Here is an 18,390-nt window from a genome sequence, read left to right on the forward strand (position 1 = left end):
CTTTTTGTCAGTAACAGTACAGAGGAAAAAGGTTACGTAATAATCACAAATCCAATCCTGCCAAAGTCTCCACATTTCAATCGACTTTTCTTTTTTCTTTTCTTTTTCTTTTGAACAATTTACGGAGTAAGCAAGCTAATTAAAAGAGCAGGACATTTGCTGACGATCATTGTAGGGCACAAAAGTTCGATTCCTTACCTGACTCCCGATGGAGGGCTTCGCGTTCCCGTCTCCAGCACAGATAAGATGAAAGTCTTTCTTGTGACCCTTTGTGTCCTTCCGGGTGATAACCAAACCGCAGGACGTTTTCTAAACTCATTTTCCTGGCCAAAAGTAGGCGCCTGGCTCCAGAACATGTGGCACGATGACTTTTGACGAGATCAAGAGGAAGGTGTCCAGAGGACCGACATTTTTCCTTTTGATTCGTCATGTATTTAGACACTGATGACCATTATATCCGGGGTAAGCCCCCTAGGGTTGATATGTTCTAGCAACGGACTTGTTACGTTAGGAATATCTTTTTAGAAAACTGTGAAGTGAGCCAAAGCTAACGACTATAGCTATTTGTTAATATATTCAGCCCTGCTAAAAGTCCTTGATCCAGCAGAAACGAATCCCGTCAGCCTGTTTCATCCTCGGTTGGTTTTCGTCATAAATCCGGTCTCTGCTGAATTTTGTTACAAAATCCTAGCACTTTAGAATGACAAGCGAGTAAGGTAGAAGCTATTCTTTTTAAGTCTCTTGTCGTTCATAACATCGTTCATGCCTATGCGGAATTAGACGGGCCCGATGTCTATATGGTTATGAGCAGAGTATTACAAACGACTTGAATTGCTGAAATACAGCTCTTAGTATCTATCAGTGACCAGCGTCTACGGGTAGACACTGGTAGATTATGGATTACTTATTTGCCAGAGTCCAAGGATCCATAATATTGCACAAAACGATATGTAGTATGCCATACAGGAAGCATAGAGCAGGTAAGAGAAACCGACTCTAGTGTCTCCTGCTAAATTTCAAGAGATCATACACCATTAAAAGTTGTTCCATTTAAGTTGTTGTACTCTCGTCAAGGCCAATCATCTTAAAGACTAGAGGATTACTTTGACTGCTTGCAGCTGGTTTTGTTACAGATTTTGATATAGAAGATGATGGATGTTGGAAAGTGGCGTGTTGATCAATATTGCGACCTTTTCGTTGCCAGTGTTGGAAATGCAGTTGAAAGAGCAAAAGAGAAATGAATTTCTATCTCAAAGTAAGTGTATAAATGATAAATACAACTGCACTAATCCGAGGGATGTTAACAAATTTAAAATTACGTAAGACTAATTAATTTATCAATATATCTTGTGTAACCCAAGTGATTGATTAAAGACCTTCGCTTTTCCAACTCCCCCGGACTGTTTTTGATCAGCTCTGTGTACATTATCCGATCTATTGTAGACTTACAGTTGTGAAATACGTTGGCTTGAGGTGAGTCAGGGCCTTCTGCTTGGAAATCGTGCAGAACACCGGGAGAGAAAGCAGTGACGGGAAGTATAAGAACATCTCCTATTCTCAGTGGGTGATCCAAACCTCGTAGTCGGTGCCAGGTGACATTGTAACGGACCAGCAAGAAGCTGATGACAATCAGCGTGATTTTGAAAGAGGAGAATACTCACGCCATGACAGAGTCCGTGAAGAGACCTGGCCCAGTCCACTCCATGACATTCATTACATCGCTCCTCTCTTGTTCTTTGAGCTTAGCTGCTTCAATTTCCCAGTCTTTCGGCTTCTCAGTCTCCAATCTTACAACTTCTTTATCTCTCCATTGTTCCCACTCTTGAACCACGACAGTCGCATTCACTACTCTTCTCACCGCATCAATAAAGATAGGATGGTTGGGTGCTGAAGAAAGGGTTTATTGACATATAGCGAAGGGTCGAGGCCAGTATCTCTCCCACTCTAGGTTAACGTGGATGTCAACTTCAATGCCTACGATAACGGAAGGTTCAGCCGAGAGAGAAGAGGCCCAGGTTTCACCGTCAGTGGACGATATATCAAGGAATTCGACATTGACATGTCCCCATTGCTCGATAGGTCTAATCGGTCGAGTCTATCGGTCGTTATTACTTTGAGTATCGACACAGAGAGGATTTGCTTCACTTACGTCAACATCAGAATAAACACCACCTTGGACCAGAGGCAGTAGATATCTCAACAAGTCGGCTCTAAGAACGCCTCGGTGCATGAACTTCCATGCCCACTCAATATCGCTGTTTTTGAAGTTTCTCGTGACCCATTCAGTTGCTTGAGCATCATCCAAGAAATTCAACTTCCAGCCTTCTTTTTCATTCATATCTACCCAAGCTTGGATAAGGTAATTGTTGGGATCGAACGTCTTGTCTGTCATATGAATGTATTTATAAGACACCATCTCCTGCAAGCTCTTTTGTTGGGTAGGGTAGTCAGGTAAGATGTGACCGTGCTTTGGAGGTAGATGGGCGTATATGGAAGAGAGGAAAGGAGAGTGAAGCCGTGAAGGAAAAGTAACAGCAAAATCGTACAACCGGCGAAAATATCTGCAGATGGTCAGACATGGAGCACAAGGATACAGAAAAGACTCGCTCAACCATACCATTCTCTCCTGCCTCAACATTCAAATGATAGGCTTGTTCAGCAGTTATCCCAAGGTTTTTCAAGTTTTTATCGGGCGATTGTCTCCACCCCATGTCCTCTGTCCACCCCCACATATCTTGGCCATGACTCGATTTGACATCGTCTTCCAACTCATTTAGTTTCAATGTTGGTAGCTGAGTGTCCAGAGGCGCTTGATCTACACTTGTTAAAGAAATCCTCAAGCTGCTTTGACTTAATACACTGCCAATTATCAACAAGACGAGAATCGTTACGGTACTGCATTGAAGAATTTTTCTTCTCCTTATTGACGAACTCTGATGCAGCCCTGGATTGATGGCTGTTGAGATAGGTAACGGTGAGTATCTTTGGCTGCGGAGGCTACCAACCCAATCTGAAAGAGACATGTGTTGTGGATGACTACTATTGGACGAAGCGAGCTATGCTCTTGCTTTTTCAGAAGAAGAAATGTTGTCCAGTCCGAGTATAGATACGTTATTTATATAACCATCAGAACGCAAAAATTCTAGCAATTCTATTGTTTTCGCAGTTTATAGCTTTCTCCTTTCAATTGCTATGCCTCCGTTATACTCGAATGTTTAACCACGTCATATCTGTGAATGCTACCTTTGGAAGAATGGGTAATGGATAGGCGCAGAGCACACTGTGGATAGGTATGCAGATGGCTGGCACACCTAGTTGTATAGCTCGTCGTCTAATCTTTAAAAAAACTTTTATTATCGCTCTTATACTCTTTTTTATATATATGTTTTATAAACAGGATCAAATCCTTGACATGATGAACAGAACACGTGACACATGGGACAGCTTTGCCAACCGCCTCACAACGGCGATTCGGCGATTAAAAATTTAAGGGTTTTCCAATCCCATCCTCATCCCTGGTTCCCTTTTGTTAATTTTTTTTATTGTTGATCTTCATTATAAGAAAACCTCTCAAAGACGAGGATACTCCGTTTTATACTCTTTTATTCACTCTTTTGACCTGAATTTACACCAAAATGGTTGGTGTATTTGATGTCGCCACGTATGGACGTTAACATGTTTGTAGTCTTACGGCGGTGGTTACAGCAGCGGCGGCTACGGTGGTAGTGGCGGTGGCGGTGGATATGGTATGTTTCTATTGATCTTTCGCTTTTGATGGCAACAGTCATTAAGATTTTCTTGCAGGCGGCGGCAGCTACGGTGGTGGTGGCGGTGGATATGGTTGGTTTTTTGGTTTAGGATATGGAGAAACGGCAGACTGACTTTTTATGCAGGCGGAGACCGAATGGGTAATCTAGGTCAAACCTTGCACAACATCGACTGGAACCACACTCAGCTGACCAAGTTTGAGAAAAAGTTAGTCCTTTCAACGGGTACAATCCATGTACCGTGCTAATTCACAAACAGCTTTTATGTGCAAGATCCTCGTGTCACTGCTCGATCTGATTCTGAAATTGAAGCTTTCCGACGCGAAAAAGAAATGAAGGTAATTCATGATGCGCTTTCTATCTGACGACTTTGACTAATTTTGTCTTAGATTCAAGGACAAAACGTTCCCCGACCTATTACCACATTCGAGGAAGCTGGTTTCCCTGATTATATTCTGGCTGAAATTCGAAAGATGGGTTTCACTGCTCCATCCTCTATCCAATGCCAGGCTTGGCCTATGGCCTTATCTGGTCGTGACCTTGTTGCCATTGCCGAGACTGGTTCTGGCAAAACTATCTCTTTTGCCCTTCCCGCAATGGTTCACATCAATGCCCAACCTCTCCTCGCTCCTGGCGATGGTCCAATAGTCCTCATTCTTGCACCTACTCGAGAGCTTGCAGTCCAAATTCAAACCGAGTGCTCCAAGTTTGGCTCCTCTTCTAGGATCAGGAACACTGCTATCTACGGGGGTGCTCCCAAGGGTCCTCAGATCCGAGACCTTCAACGTGGTGTTGAAATTTGTGTTGCTACTCCAGGTCGATTAATTGACATGCTTGAGACTGGCAAAACCAATCTTAAACGTGTTACTTACTTGGTCATGGATGAAGCCGACCGAATGCTTGATATGGGTTTTGAGCCTCAAATTCGAAAAATTGTCTCTCAAATCCGACCTGATCGACAAACCCTCTTGTTTTCGGCTACTTGGCCCAAAGAAGTCCAGCGTCTTGCCATGGACTTCCTCAACGATTTTATCCAGGTCAACATAGGTTCATTGGATTTAACTGCCAACCACAACGTCACTCAAATTGTCGAGATTTGCACTGACTTTGATAAGCGAGGCAAACTTCTCACACATTTGGAAAAAATCTCACAGGAGAATGCAAAAGTCCTTATCTTTGTTGGTACCAAAAGGGTTGCGGACGACCTGACTAAGTTTTTGAGGATGGATGGATGGCCCGCTCTTGCTATTCATGGCGATAAGTGAGTGCATTTATTAATTATTTAATTTTGCTGACTAGATTCAAGGCAACAAGCTGAGCGAGACTGGGTTCTCGCTGAGTTCAAGTCTGGTCGGAGTCCAATTATGCTTGCCACTGATGTCGCTTCTCGTGGTCTTGGTACGTATACGCCTTCTTTACTGACGCAAGATGGAATTTCATGTCGGTGCATTTGACTATCACTACAAGCACCTTTGGAGTAGGGCGCTCTAGTGGTCCAAGGGTGTTTTTGTTCTAACTTCTTGATTCATCGATCACTAAAGACTGTTCTACGTCCAGCCGTGATCGGCGTTTGCCAATGAAGAGAGTAACTTGCTACGCCCTTGAATCCCGAAAGCGCCACCGCAAAAATTGCTATCAATCGACGCTGTTGTCTTCTCAGTGAATGACTTCGGCGTTCTACAGCGATTTTCGGCACTCAACAAGGCAGTGATCGTCACACGCAACTTTGTCCATCGAGCGTCCAGGCTCAAAGTCATTTTACTCATACCAATGTATCTATATAGACGTTCGAGACATCAGCTACGTCATTAACTACGACTTTTCCAACAACTGTGAAGATTATATTCATCGAATTGGTCGTACTGGCCGAGCTGGCCGAAAAGGGACATCTTATACTTACTTCACTATGGATAACGCCAAGTCCGCTCGTGAGCTTGTACAGATTCTGAGAGAGTCCAAATCTCAAATGTGAGTCATTAAAGCATCTTACCATTAATTTTCTCTAATAACCTTCCTAGCCCTCCTGAGCTTGAAGAGATGGCTATGTACGGTGGACGAGGTGGTGGTGGGGGCCGTGGTGGTGGTGGTCGAGGCGGACGAGGTGGCAGAGGCCGTGGTGGCTTTGGCGGCGGACGTGGTGGTGGTGGCGGTGGCGGTGGCAGCTGGGGCGGAAACAACTCTTGGGGGAATGGCGGCGGCGATGATGGCTATTCCAACAGGTGGTAAGCGGCTTTTTGGCTCGTTGGGCTTGTCTCTAGTTATTTGGCCTCTATCTCTGGTGTTGGTTGAGACTCTTCGCTCGTGTTACTCACCGTTTCTTCAATGATATCCTTCTGACCAAACGCCATACTGTTGTACCTCCGCCTTCTATGACGGAATAGATAGTGGAGGTCTTGTGCACCTTCTGATAGAATTATGCAGACTGTCATATAAACATAACAAGGACACATTAGAACAGATTGCCACACCCTGTAATGCCGGAATTTCCCGTCCTGGTTTAACAATTGCCTTTTTTTCAGTAACTGAGGCTGCAATCTTGTAGAATTATATCTTTTTTTCTTCTTGACCTTTTTCTTTTAAAAGTATTCTCTTAAGACCACATTAATTGAAAACGTGTCAGTATGGATGCGGGCTACAGTGAGTGTAAACGCCTCATAGAACTGGATGTAACGGGAATTAACACCGGTCACCTTAGATGGATTAGAAGACTCTGCCTCTTATTCCAAGAACAGAGATCGTGAAGAAGAGCGTGAGGCAATCTTTTACTATATCATCTTGAGCCGTATGAATGTCTAATGTGCTAACCTTTTCCTGTGTTGTATAGCACGAGGTCACCGTAACCATCGAGAGAGGGACTTTGGAGAAAAAGATGACCGAAGACATCGTCGAGATGAGCGGGATGACCGAAATCGCGAACGAGGAGGTGACAAGGATCGTGAGCGGAGCGATAGGGATCATCGAAGGGATCGTGGAGAACGAGAACGCGGGGATACCCAAGAGCGCCAAGACAGGCGATACGACGAACGCCTTCCTCGTCGACGACGACGTGAAGAGGATAATTTTCTCTCCGCGGAACCTATGCATGGCGGGGGCGGTGGCGGCGGTGGTGGCGGAGGCGGCGGCCACAGAGACCGCAGACCACGTTATGAAGAAGAATTTGCAGCCCCAATGAGGGGTGGATCGCCTCCACCTAGACGAGGTGGAAGGAGAGATGATCGGGGTCCCAGGCGAGGTGGGGGTGGAGGCGGAGGCGGAGGAAGGTTCTATGAAGAGAGAAGAAGCCCTACTCCCGAGGGCACCTTGTCTTTGGAGGACAGAAAGGAACGTTTGGAGAGGAGTCTTTGGGACACTTCCCCGGTTCAATTCCAAGGCGTTGGGGGTATGGAAGCTAAAGGTTCTGGAATGTTTACCTATGGTCCCGGTCGAGTCCCTCCTCCAGCTCATTTAGGTATACCTGCTACATTCGTTGCCGGAGCATTCCCGCCCAGTAACCCTATCCGCACAAACAAACGTCTATACATTGGTGGTATTAACCCCCAAATGAATGAAAAACAGATTCAAGACTTCTTCAACAAACTCATGAGGGAACAGAAATTGGCTGAAGGCAAAGAGGATCCTGTTGAACAATGTCAAATCAACAACGACAGGAATTTTGCTTTCGTCGAAGTAAGTCTCCAGTGTTGAATGTGTCTGATATTGATGATGTATGTCTAGTTTCGAACTCCCGAGCAGGCCACCGCTGCTCTTCAGTTTGATAATGTTGTTCTCGATGGCATTTCTCTTCGTGTTCGACGACCCAAGGATTACGCTGGTATTGACCCTCTTTTACAAACTTTTAATGGTGTTGTAAATCCAAGCGTGGCTGACTCACCAAACAAGCTTTTCATTGGTGGAATCCCTACATACTTGAGCGACGATCAAGTTATGGAGTTGCTTAAAAGTTTTGGAGACTTGAAGAGTTTCAACTTGGTCAAAGAGAGCGCGGGTGTTTCCAAAGTCAGTCGCGCTGTATAGGACGTGAGAACTCAACCTGACCTGTGTGATAGGGCTTCGCTTTCGCTGAATATCTTGATCCGGAAGTCACAGACATGGCAATTCAGGGTTTGCATAACTTTGCGCTTGGTGATCGAAATCTTGTGGTACAGCGTGCTGCTGTCGGCAGATCAACTGGTGTTAACGCACCTATTCCCGGCTCTGCTACTTATCTTAGTCAAACCAGTACGTTGGACATGGATTGACGAAAGGTTCACGGAGATGCCTATACTGATGCATGCATAGTCCCTAACCTCATGCAAGCCGGAGCCGATAACCCAACATCTCGAGTTATGCTTCTTCTCAATATGGTCACACCTGAAGAACTCATCAACGACGATGATTATAACGATATACTTGAGGACATCAACGAAGAATGTGGCAAATATGGCGAGATTGAGGGTGTTCGCATTCCTAGGCCTTTGCCCAAATCTAAAAAGTGGGAGTCCACAGAGGCGGCGGCGGCTACAGCAGAAAGGATCAAGAAAGCAGATGAAGAAGCTGGTGTCGGCAGAGTCTATGTGATGTACAAGGATGTTGAGAGTACAAAGAAAGCTATGAAAGCTATTGGAGGAAGACAGTTTGCTGGTAGGACAATTTTGGTTGCTAACGTACCTGAGGTTAGTGTTATGTTTATGATTTGGTCGCGGCTGCTCATGAGCTTATCGTTCCATAGGAAGAATTCCTGGGTCCCGCTCCTCCTCCGCCTCCTACCGAGGAACCTCCTATTCCTGAAGGCGAAGCTCCTCCGCCGCCGCCGCCTGCTGATTTGGATGCTGCCGCGGACGCTGCTCTCAAAGATATCATGTCTGGCATGTAGTTCTCGATGTAAGCTTTCGCAAATAGTTTTCGATATGCATCCTATGTTCACCATTGACTTGGTCAAAACAAGCAACACATATAACTAACACTTAATTATTAACGGCAAGATGTTTCGCTGAATATTCTCGTTAATGGCCTGCTGTTGGGGCGCTGAGTATTGAACGTACAAGATTAACTATAATAAGCAAGCAGAAGAGCGCACGTAATGTGGAAAGTTGAGTTGAACTTGCGTCTCATAGCATATTAACTACGCCATTTCGCTGCTTTTGCCAATGTGTTCACGGCAAACAGGTCCAAAGGTGCTCGTCGTGGTATACAATATTATTTTTTATTTCAGTAAGATCTAGTGCTATAACAACGCATCATTTACAGATGAAGGTATCATCATTGACATGCGATGAAATACATCTCCAGATCAACACATTAATGAAGCTGACTATGATTTCCCTTATAGTTTTCCCGTCAATGAGTCTAATGGTCATTAAATTACAGAATGAACACAGCATTGTGACTTTGAGCAATTGACAGAGACCCTTCCAAGGAAAAGCATGATATAACACACTCTGCCACAATTTATGTCTTTTGAGTCACAATCAAGTCATCAGGAGCATGAAGCATTGTTATAGATCACAATAGCAGGAGACCAGAAGGTTTGTCAAAGCTCTTTAAACAAGGCTGCCATATGTACAGGCATGAAAGCAAGTGTTTGGTATAATAGCTACAGCTCTCAAGATTACCTCGACGAGTGGAAAAGGCAAAGTAATCGTGGACGTGAGATTGAGACGATGATACAACACATACATGAATAATGACGACACGAATGTAAAGAGAGTGCACAAACTGGCATGTATAATCAGACACTACGTTGCAACTTGTAGCGAGTCGAGAAAAGTTGCAAAGGTACAATCAGACATGTTATGATGAAAATGAAGTGATGCGAGATTAATGTTGAAGACACATAGAAGAGTTACACAAATCGTTGATTAAAGATGTTGAGAGCCGAAAAACCTTGAGAGACCGGTGGCTTGAACGTTATCATGCGTTATCGATGATTAATGCTATCATTGTCAATGTTGCCAACTATTGAATCAGATTTGATAAAGTGTCGTCTCAGTTTTCATTTCTTCATTGTGCTGATTTGGATCTTCCATGACGATTTCTACATCCGATTCTGAGTCTGATTCTGACAACTGCTTCATCATGTTTCTGAATCTGTCGAAGCGATCGTTTTCTTGATATTGATTTACTACAGGGCAGTCGGCTTGATCTTGAGAGTATTTAATACGTTTACACGTAGGTCCACTAGGCAAAGGCGAAAGCGCAGGTGCACTTGGAAGCGGTCAGGCACACCGTTTTATGGGTAAGAAAGCTAAGACATACTTTTGACGGCTAGTGATATTATCCCAAATAATAGGACTTTGAAATGATGTGCTGCTAGGGGGCGTTTGAATACTCAAAGCGGTCCTAGCAGATGTTGATCTACTCATTGGCTCAGGATGCTCAACTGAGTCATGCAAATTCAATCTCCCAAATCCAAAAAGGGCTTGCTGGAATGAGCAAGTAGGAATATTGCCAGTTGTATCACGAGGTGAGGGATAAGGTGTCACCTTGGTATGTGCACATGAGCTTGAATAGTCAGTCGCAAGATGGACCTACACCAAGGACAATCTCACTGCCGGCATCTTGTTGATAAATATCCAAAGCTCCAGGTCGTTGGTAGATACTTGGTCTGCCATTCGAACTTGAGATCTTGAGGGACCTGTCTTTTTGAGGAGTCGAGTGTTCTGCTACAAAGCACGCCTCTGGACTATTAGAAGTTATTGACAACAAGTTAGAATCTTCGGACGGAATGCGGTTACTGCCGGCCATGCCTGACCTAAAATTTTTTGAATATGGCGATAGTGGTGATGAGGCGCCATAAGTCGTTCTAATGCTTGTCTTGGGCAAAGCCCCGACCTGACTGATGGGAGTACTAAATCGCCATGTCTGACGAACAGACTGCTTTGTACGACGCGGTGAAGCAGTTTGCTCTCTTGAACGTTTCTATATCAACGAATTTTTAGTCTCATTTGCGACATGAATAATGAATGTGGGCATACATGAGTTCGATATTCTTCTCGTGCAGACAATGGTGTCCTTGGCGAAGAGTGTTTAATATAGTTAATATTATAGTCTTCGTGTGACCGCTTGCGATTCAGCATATTCAATATATAGAATGTTTTAAAGATCAAGTGATAAATGTAAAACAGAAATATGAAGATCCAAAAGTGACGCGACTTTCTGTTTCCGCGATCACGTGAGTCTTTTGAGTTCCAACGGAAGATCATCTCTATCCTGGTCCCGGACTCACCATAACATCTACAACTAATAAAATGACAAAGATTGTTATTCTTTAAAGTTTTTTATACTGGTCAGCTTGAATGCATACAACTATGGTGTCACAAATGTTTTCTGTAGTGGATGTCAAGGTTGTTTTAACCACCCAGAATGATTTAGACAAGAGTACGCCAACTACTCCATATTGGGAAGAAGCTAATAAGTGGTTTACAAGGCATCGTATGGGATTTCAAGACCCAATTGCTCCATTGGATAGGTATTCTCAAGTTAGAGTTACATATATGAGCTGCAAATGTCCTGAAGAGCCATCATAGTAACAGCTCTTGTCTGCAAATTCGATCTAGTGACTGGTAATCGCTTTATAGATGTCTATCCAGAAGTAGGGTCTCTTTCTTATACTACTCCTAAAGCCAGTGCTCCAGGTTTTGTTGCTATAACTTCTTCGTCTCTAGTCGTGGTTCCTTCAGCAACAGTGCCTACCTCTACAGTGCCCATACCTAACATACGGCGTTCATTAAAGACTACTTATGAAAGGCTGGATAAGGACTTTGTTTAAAGAGAAGTCATTAGGTTCACTGATGGTGGTGTCGATCTATATAGTAAAATTTATTATGGGAGCATGCAGGAAGACGAGAATCCTAAAGATAGGCATGGCAAACTCTTCAGGTAAGTATGATAGCTTGAGGTTGCAATGACAGTTACCCACAATTGTTGCAGTTGGGAAGGTGATTAGCCTTTGGTAGTTCTTGATTATATTGGGATTTTAAACGGGCTTGGATGGTCTCCTGACAGTCACACAGTTTGTAGGTTTCAGCTGTTATATCATTGTAATTGATTTGAACTGACCGGTAGCGTTGATAGATTATATTGACTCTCAAAAAGACCTCATTTCCTCTTACATGTATTCCTGGTAAAAATGGTCCAGGAAGAAGACGTTTTCCCTCTCTCCACCGAGTGTTGATGATGAGCGCCCCACCAAAGGCCTCTATGATAGGCTCTGCGTAGATGGTATAGGTAATGTGCGGGCTGCCAGATGGAGAGACAAGCGAGTGGTCGGTTTTAATAAAGACGGTAAAATTATTGTCATGATAAGAGCGGGAGATTGCAAGAGCCCTACGATTCCATGTTCTGGTGGTAAGTCAACATGACGCTTGCAATTACCGATCGTGCGTTCATAATTAAAACACAGGCAAGGATTTGACAAGTACGTATATTGCATCGGCCACCTCTAAAAGAGGTGGTGAAGCAATTTCCTCGAAACGGTTCCAGGCCTGGCGACCTTTTCAAAGTCGGATGTGGCTCTAGCTCAGAGTTGAGAGAATTTTTGGGCGAGAGGTGGAAAGGCGCTGGGAGGTAGAGAGCAGATCTCCAGACTTGCGGTGAATGGGTTTGAAAGTGAAGCGGGAATGTGTGCAATCGTTTTCGTTGTTGAGAGCACATCTTGAACAAATTATCAGGACTTCATACATAAGCATTCACCCCTTCGCTTCGTTATAGATGTTACACATAATCTTGCCATTTTTCTGCCGAGAGAAATAACTTTTCAATTATCCTGCTCTTGGCAGTAAAAGAAATTGATAAAAGGTTCCAATCTCAAGCCAAGTATGTTGAAAACAGGGGTTGTAGTATTCTGTGGTATTATGAGTTGGTGATATTTACCAGTGATGATAGACTCACTACACGGTTTTCCTTGGTCCCAACTATCTTTTCTTCCTTTTCAACCCAGCCTAGAGCATTTGCCCATACTTCTCTTCGAACATTTTGTCTTTCCTCCTCCGTCTTCCATCCTCCGCTTGGGCTCTTGGGCTTAACAGATGGTAACCCTTTTGACACGTCAAACTTGGATCGAAGAGTAGCGACTTTAGACGAGGAGTGCACAAGGTGATGCTGAGCAAGGGAAAGACCCGAGAGATTGTTGCATGTATGGTACTGGTCTGGACGCTTTCCAGGTTTGTCGCGCAGACCACCCGAGCTCCCCGCTTCTTGTTGTGCCACAACAAGAATGAATTCTTGAAGTGCAGTCCGATTGATGAGCGGTGGACTCTCTAAAAAGGCAATTAGCCAGTCTTATAGTAACAAAGCTAATTCACTTACGAATGGTATCTTCCCAATCATCGTCCTTTGTTTCGTCTTCGTTCACACCTCCAATTTTGATTTTTTTCCCACTTAATGATTCACTTTGTCTCTTGACTATTTCTTCTGCCACAGGTGCTGCTCCGCCAACCCACCAAGAATAACAGCCATCTACGAGCTTGTTTGTCCTTCCTCGGAAACCACCTCCTTCAATGGCGTCTCCTTGTTGTAAAACGGTCCAGCGCAGAGCGGCAGAGGCATCAATAGAATGGGGGAAATTAGAAAAAGGAACAGAGGAAAGAAGAAAATAAGAGTTGAGGGCACAGGAGGTATAACCACCATGAGCCTCCGCCATGCTGACTCTCGAGAATGAATCCGTAGCAGGAGCACCAGACAGGGGAGTTGAGAGAGGAAAGGGGAACGAAGAACATGCGAACCCGCCTTCATAAGTCTGACAGGCAGAAATGAATTTGTCGGTGTTGTGGAGTAGTTCTGGTGTTAACAGGTCAAGCAGGGTTGCAACCACAAGAAGACAATATGTTCCCCTGTATCAATCCATGATTAGATAGTTTCAGCAGCTCCACGAGCAAATAAAACTCACCGAACATCAACTTCTCCACCCTCACAAACGACAAATCCGCCATCAGGCCTCTTGCATCTCATGAAAAAGTCGTATATACTCTGCCTTGCATTTGCAAGCTCCATCCAGCCTCCATTATCATTCTTGCTCCCTGCAATCGCCAGAGAGCAAATAGAAGCATAGGTAGGCAATAGATGAGGGAGCTGAGAGTTGGCTGGACCACCAGCAAAACCTCCAATAGGAGATAGGAAATGAAGAATGGTAGAAATAATCCTAAGGTGACCATGAGATGAGCATCTTCTATAACAGAAAACAGAGGCGCACCTGTCTTTTGTATCTTGATCTAGAACAACTCCGAGAAGATCCAAAGAATGTATTGTCCAAAACACTAGCCATGGACGACTGGCATCTAGACTGACGTACTTGCCAGGCAGTTGAAAAAAGGTAGACGCAAGGAAGCTCATATGTTCAGTTTTTCTCAGGTAGCAGCTTGTATCTCCTTGCTCTAGGGTGACAGAATTGGGGTCAGTAGTGACTTGGAGAAGCTGGGATATGAGGTTTTCGACCTCTGTCTGGTCATCGAAAGTTGCTGACGGTCGAGAGTTGGACGGTAGGTGAGTAAGAGGGAGAGAGTAAACTGAAGGAGAGAGAGAAATATCCATGTTAAAGAATTCTTCAAGGACAAAAGATGAAGAAGAATAAGATACAATGTGTTGAGTCTTTTATATTAAAATGGTCATTTCATGATCTTTTTGTTTTCGAAAGGCCTCCACTTTCTTCTAGGCACCGCGTGCCTAATCATTACGTACATGAAAGAATCTGAAAGAAATAGGCACCAGAAGTTTCTCAAGTTTTTGACGCGTCCTTTCATTTAAAAAGTAAATTTTGTCATTAACTTTTACTTTTCTACAATCATCTTAACAAAATCAATTCTTTTTGAAAAACCTGTTGCGAAAGACAGCTCAGAGAGCTTTTCCTGCTGTGTAACATGCTCTCTCCACCAACACTACTCCACTCTCTGTTTTTGGCAGCACTGGCTACTTTACCTGCAAACGGTCAACTTGCCAATACATTCAAGTATGTCGGCTTGTCTGGGGTCTCAGCTCAACAGTTATTTCTGGGAACCATGAATAAAGTATATATCGTTGACAAGACGTGAGTGGATCTTCTAATGCCGGAAAGAGGTGTAGTGTTCAATTTGCGATAAAGGGAGAAAAATAACGCAACGGTCAATGGCCACCCTGCTTGGGCTACCGAGTACGATCTTAACAGCAACAGTTTTCGACCAATGGACGTCATGTCCAATTCATTTTGTGCTGGCGGAACTGTATTGGGCAACGGGACTTGGGTTAATGCGGGTATGTTTTCAATCAGTCTACGCATCAATCTAAGCTTTCTCTAGGAGGAAACCAGGCTGTTCAGGCAGGAGGAGTCGCAATGCCTCCGAACCAGCAAACGGGTCAAAGTATCTATAAGGATTGGGATGGAGGGAAGGCCATCCGACTTTTAAACCCATGTGATGACGAAAACTGTCAATGGCTGGATGATCCGACCTTGTACATGTCCAGTAGGAGGTGGTACCCAACGCTTGAAACATTAGAAGATGGGTCGGCGATTATAATTGGAGGTTGCGGTGGGTAATGCTCGCCTCTTACCGTTTTACAATGACTGACTTTAGTGCAAGAATGGGGTGGATATGTAAATTATGCCGATAATCAAAATAACCCTACTGTCGAATACTTTCCCTCAAAAGGTCAACCATTCACACTCAATTTTCTTCTCAACACCATGCCTGTCAACCTTTTCCCCCTTGTCTGGCTTCTCCCCTCGGGTAACCTGTTTATCCAAGCCGAGTATCAGGCAGAAATATTTGACTATAAAAACAACATTGAGTACAAAATTCATGACATTCCTGATTGTGTTCGCGTATATCCGGCGTCAGCTGGAACTGCTGTATTACCAATGACTCCAGAGACCAATTGGACGGCGACCATCATTTTCTGCGGTGGGACATTTTTGGAATCAGATCAGTGGACGACAAACTGGGATATCAGCCAGTATCCTGCAAACAGTAGTTGTGTTCACATCAGCCCTGATATCGATCTGACATGGTATAAAAACGATCCTCTTGACATTGGACGCTCCATGGGGAATGTTAGTAGCATATCTTTCAGACACGTAGCATACGTTTCTAACCATTAGCTGTTTAGTTTATCAACCTTCCTGACGGTCGACTGTTTTTCGTCAATGGTGCTGCCACAGGTACTGCAGGCTATGGAACTCAAAATTGGTGTATTGGTGAATCATACGCTGATCATCCCCTCACTCAATCTTGGTACTTTGATCCCAAGAAGCCTTCTGGTCGGAGGTGGTCAAAAGCTGGTGTATCTTCGATTCCAAGAATGTACCATTCGACAGCTTCGTTGTTACCGGATGGAAATGTCATCATCTCTGGTAGCAACCCCAATGCTGACTGTGAGACGCTTCTGGCCACTCACCGCAGAGTGATTAAGCTGATACGGAACCTGACAGACGCAGACTCCAAAACTAATCCCAACTATACATATTTCACCCAATACCAGGTCGAAATATTCTACCCAGATTAGTATGTAAGATCAATTCTAATGTGCCGTGCTGTTGTGTCTGATGCCTTCATTAGTGCTGACCATGCCAAACCTTCACCTCAAGGTATGCCCAGCAAAATCACTTGTAAGTTCGGTAACTAGGTTTTTGACCATAACTAAGTTACTTTAAAGACGGTGGAGACTACTTTGACATCACCCTCTCTGCCTCTGATCTTTTCAATGTACCAATCAATATCAACAACACTCGTGCCGTCATCATCAGAACCGGATTTTCGACGCATACGATGAACATGGGCCAACGACACGTTGAGCTTGCTACTAGTTTCACTACTACTGATGATAATGGCGGCGTTCTGCATGTGGCTCAATTACCACCTAATCCTGCAATCCTCGGTAAGTCTTACTGCATCTATAGCTTTTACTCGGCCGCTGCTGACATTCGGTCTTTAGCACCTGGACCTGCACTCTTCTTTATCGTGGTTGACGGAATACCTTCCAAAGCATCTTGGATCATGGTAGGGGATGGTACAGTTGGGGACCAGACATTAAAGACTAGCAGCGTTTTGCCTAAGTCACAAATTAGTGCGCAAATTATGGCACAATATGGGTGGGTTGGTGACAACCCTTCCACCAAGAGCTCAATCACGGGAGCTGCATCAGGAAATGCACTGCGGTCTAGGACATATGTTGCGAGCTTAGTATTACTGCTGTGGATGGTTGGACTAACTTCATAATACTTGCTATCTTTTATAAATGATATACGGACTTTAACTCATAGACTTTTTTGTTTTGGGAATCTTTTTGTACATCACAACCATCAATGCACTAATGAAAAGTTACATTTATCGTCGTATCTCTTTGTTGATTTCCTCGTTATTCTTCATTCTCAACTGAGTGCCTCTATCAACCACGCCTTAAGATCCTCAATCTCTTTCGGCGAGGAACTGTGACCCATACCAGGGTATGACTCGAACCGAATTCCTGGGCGGGCAAAGGTGACGCCTTTAGGAAGGACAGTATATCCAAGCTGATGCGAGAGACAGTCTATTGATCGTTGGCCGACTATGGTTCAAACAGGAGATCAGTTCCTCCTTAGTATTAGTCTCCCCATACAAAGCTCACTTGAGTAATTAACAACAGGATCATTGGTTCCATGTCCCCAGAATATGGGCATTTCTTGAGAATGTTGACTCTTCATCTATCCAAAGGATTATTGAGCCATCTTCTCTCACACTGAGACCAATGATTAAACGTACTTGCTCAACCTTGTGGCTTAATGGTACCCAGCAACTCAATCCTATCACACCACCCAGCTTTCTATTTGTGGTTATTCCACCAAGAAGCGAAACCGCTCCGCCCTGTGAAAAACCTCCCAAGATAATCCTGTCCTCTGGTATCCCAGCATCCACTTCGGCCTGTATCAACGCATCTACACTCTTTAATGTTTCCAACATTCCCTTCTCATCGTCAAATTCGGGCTTATCGAGGCAAGAAAGATCAGAGAGATCGAACCAGCCCGGCATGGTCATACCTCTATTGAGAGTGATGGGAATGGAAGGGGCATGAGGAAGGATCCATTTGACGTTAGGAAAAGAATTCCAGAGCATTTTGGCTACAGGAAGCCAGCCATGACCTGAACAGTTGGCATGTCAACCGAGGTTGGAAGGATGAAGAACAACGACAAGGATAAAAAAAGACATACCACTGTCGCCCAAACCCTACGTTTTACTTGGTATTAATAAACCAAAACAACTACGTTCCAAAGCTTACATGAAGGAAAATGACAGTTGCAGTATGCGCTTCTTTGGGAGAAAGCTTCAAGTGTTTTAACGGAGCTGTCATTGGCTATAAATGAACAGTATTGGTAGAATGTGAGAGAGAGATAACAAGATACAAAAGAGTAAAAAAAACAAAAAATAAAGATGGCAACAATAATCCTTATTGGCGAAATTCTGTGGCACGTACAGTACACTTTGAGGAATGTTGTCACTTACAAAGAAAAGATATCAACAATGACACGTCACCACTTTCTATCTCACTGTTATTCAACTTCTCATGTTGACGGAATCTCAAGTTGACCATCTTACCAGTAACAAAGCATTTTCACTCAGCAACTGTATGACGCTACTAACCCAACTTGAAAAACAATCAAATCTAGTCAAGACTCAACACTCTTAAAATAAAAGCTGATTGC

General features: G+C 44.0%; 8 protein-coding genes across 8 annotated transcripts; 4 read left to right on the forward strand and 4 right to left on the reverse strand.

The window, feature by feature from the left end:
• Positions 1-1,368: 1,368 nt before the first annotated feature.
• L203_103044 (uncharacterized protein) lies at positions 1,369-2,901 on the reverse strand (the record flags this gene model as incomplete). The annotated part of the gene is made up of 7 exons (XM_066212451.1): positions 1,369-1,400; positions 1,450-1,619; positions 1,662-1,845; positions 1,909-2,095; positions 2,150-2,561; positions 2,608-2,815; positions 2,859-2,901. The coding sequence occupies 7 exons, from the start codon at positions 2,899-2,901 to the stop codon at positions 1,369-1,371; spliced, it is 1,236 nt and encodes a 411-aa protein (XP_066068548.1).
• A 734-nt stretch (positions 2,902-3,635) lies between these two features.
• On the forward strand, positions 3,636-8,619 carry L203_103045 (ATP-dependent RNA helicase DBP2-A; the record flags this gene model as incomplete). Its single annotated transcript, XM_066212452.1, has 16 exons — positions 3,636-3,638; positions 3,686-3,746; positions 3,805-3,840; positions 3,894-3,975; positions 4,027-4,105; positions 4,157-5,028; positions 5,074-5,165; positions 5,552-5,735; positions 5,786-5,989; positions 6,388-6,404; positions 6,463-6,516; positions 6,592-7,433; positions 7,482-7,763; positions 7,814-7,985; positions 8,046-8,419; positions 8,476-8,619. 16 exons carry the CDS (start codon positions 3,636-3,638, stop codon positions 8,617-8,619), a joined length of 3,498 nt encoding a protein of 1,165 aa, XP_066068549.1.
• A 1,090-nt stretch (positions 8,620-9,709) lies between these two features.
• L203_103046 (uncharacterized protein) lies at positions 9,710-10,822 on the reverse strand (the record flags this gene model as incomplete). The annotated part of the gene is made up of 4 exons (XM_066212453.1): positions 9,710-9,950; positions 10,002-10,228; positions 10,278-10,664; positions 10,721-10,822. 4 exons carry the CDS (start codon positions 10,820-10,822, stop codon positions 9,710-9,712), a joined length of 957 nt encoding a protein of 318 aa, XP_066068550.1.
• A 219-nt stretch (positions 10,823-11,041) lies between these two features.
• L203_103047 (uncharacterized protein) lies at positions 11,042-11,514 on the forward strand (the record flags this gene model as incomplete). The annotated part of the gene is made up of 3 exons (XM_066212454.1): positions 11,042-11,123; positions 11,173-11,214; positions 11,273-11,514. The coding sequence occupies 3 exons, from the start codon at positions 11,042-11,044 to the stop codon at positions 11,512-11,514; spliced, it is 366 nt and encodes a 121-aa protein (XP_066068551.1).
• A 63-nt stretch (positions 11,515-11,577) lies between these two features.
• Positions 11,578-11,963, forward strand: L203_103048 (uncharacterized protein; the record flags this gene model as incomplete). Its single annotated transcript, XM_066212455.1, has 4 exons — positions 11,578-11,624; positions 11,676-11,683; positions 11,751-11,761; positions 11,820-11,963. The coding sequence occupies 4 exons, from the start codon at positions 11,578-11,580 to the stop codon at positions 11,961-11,963; spliced, it is 210 nt and encodes a 69-aa protein (XP_066068552.1).
• Positions 11,964-12,501: 538 nt separating this feature from the next.
• L203_103049 (uncharacterized protein) lies at positions 12,502-14,273 on the reverse strand (the record flags this gene model as incomplete). The annotated part of the gene is made up of 5 exons (XM_066212456.1): positions 12,502-12,588; positions 12,636-13,003; positions 13,053-13,576; positions 13,633-13,884; positions 13,936-14,273. 5 exons carry the CDS (start codon positions 14,271-14,273, stop codon positions 12,502-12,504), a joined length of 1,569 nt encoding a protein of 522 aa, XP_066068553.1.
• A 326-nt stretch (positions 14,274-14,599) lies between these two features.
• On the forward strand, positions 14,600-16,930 carry L203_103050 (uncharacterized protein; the record flags this gene model as incomplete). Its single annotated transcript, XM_066212457.1, has 9 exons — positions 14,600-14,766; positions 14,821-14,969; positions 15,014-15,244; positions 15,296-15,765; positions 15,822-16,086; positions 16,144-16,216; positions 16,271-16,320; positions 16,368-16,589; positions 16,647-16,930. 9 exons carry the CDS (start codon positions 14,600-14,602, stop codon positions 16,928-16,930), a joined length of 1,911 nt encoding a protein of 636 aa, XP_066068554.1.
• A 152-nt stretch (positions 16,931-17,082) lies between these two features.
• Positions 17,083-18,038, reverse strand: L203_103051 (acyl-protein thioesterase 1; the record flags this gene model as incomplete). Its single annotated transcript, XM_066212458.1, has 5 exons — positions 17,083-17,258; positions 17,319-17,394; positions 17,453-17,829; positions 17,899-17,914; positions 17,967-18,038. 5 exons carry the CDS (start codon positions 18,036-18,038, stop codon positions 17,083-17,085), a joined length of 717 nt encoding a protein of 238 aa, XP_066068555.1.
• Between the last annotated feature and the right edge of the window lie 352 nt (positions 18,039-18,390).

This window comes from Cryptococcus depauperatus, chromosome 3 (assembly GCF_001720195.1).
Source record: "Cryptococcus depauperatus CBS 7841 chromosome 3, complete sequence".
Classification (NCBI taxonomy): Eukaryota; Fungi; Basidiomycota; class Tremellomycetes; order Tremellales; family Cryptococcaceae; genus Cryptococcus; species Cryptococcus depauperatus.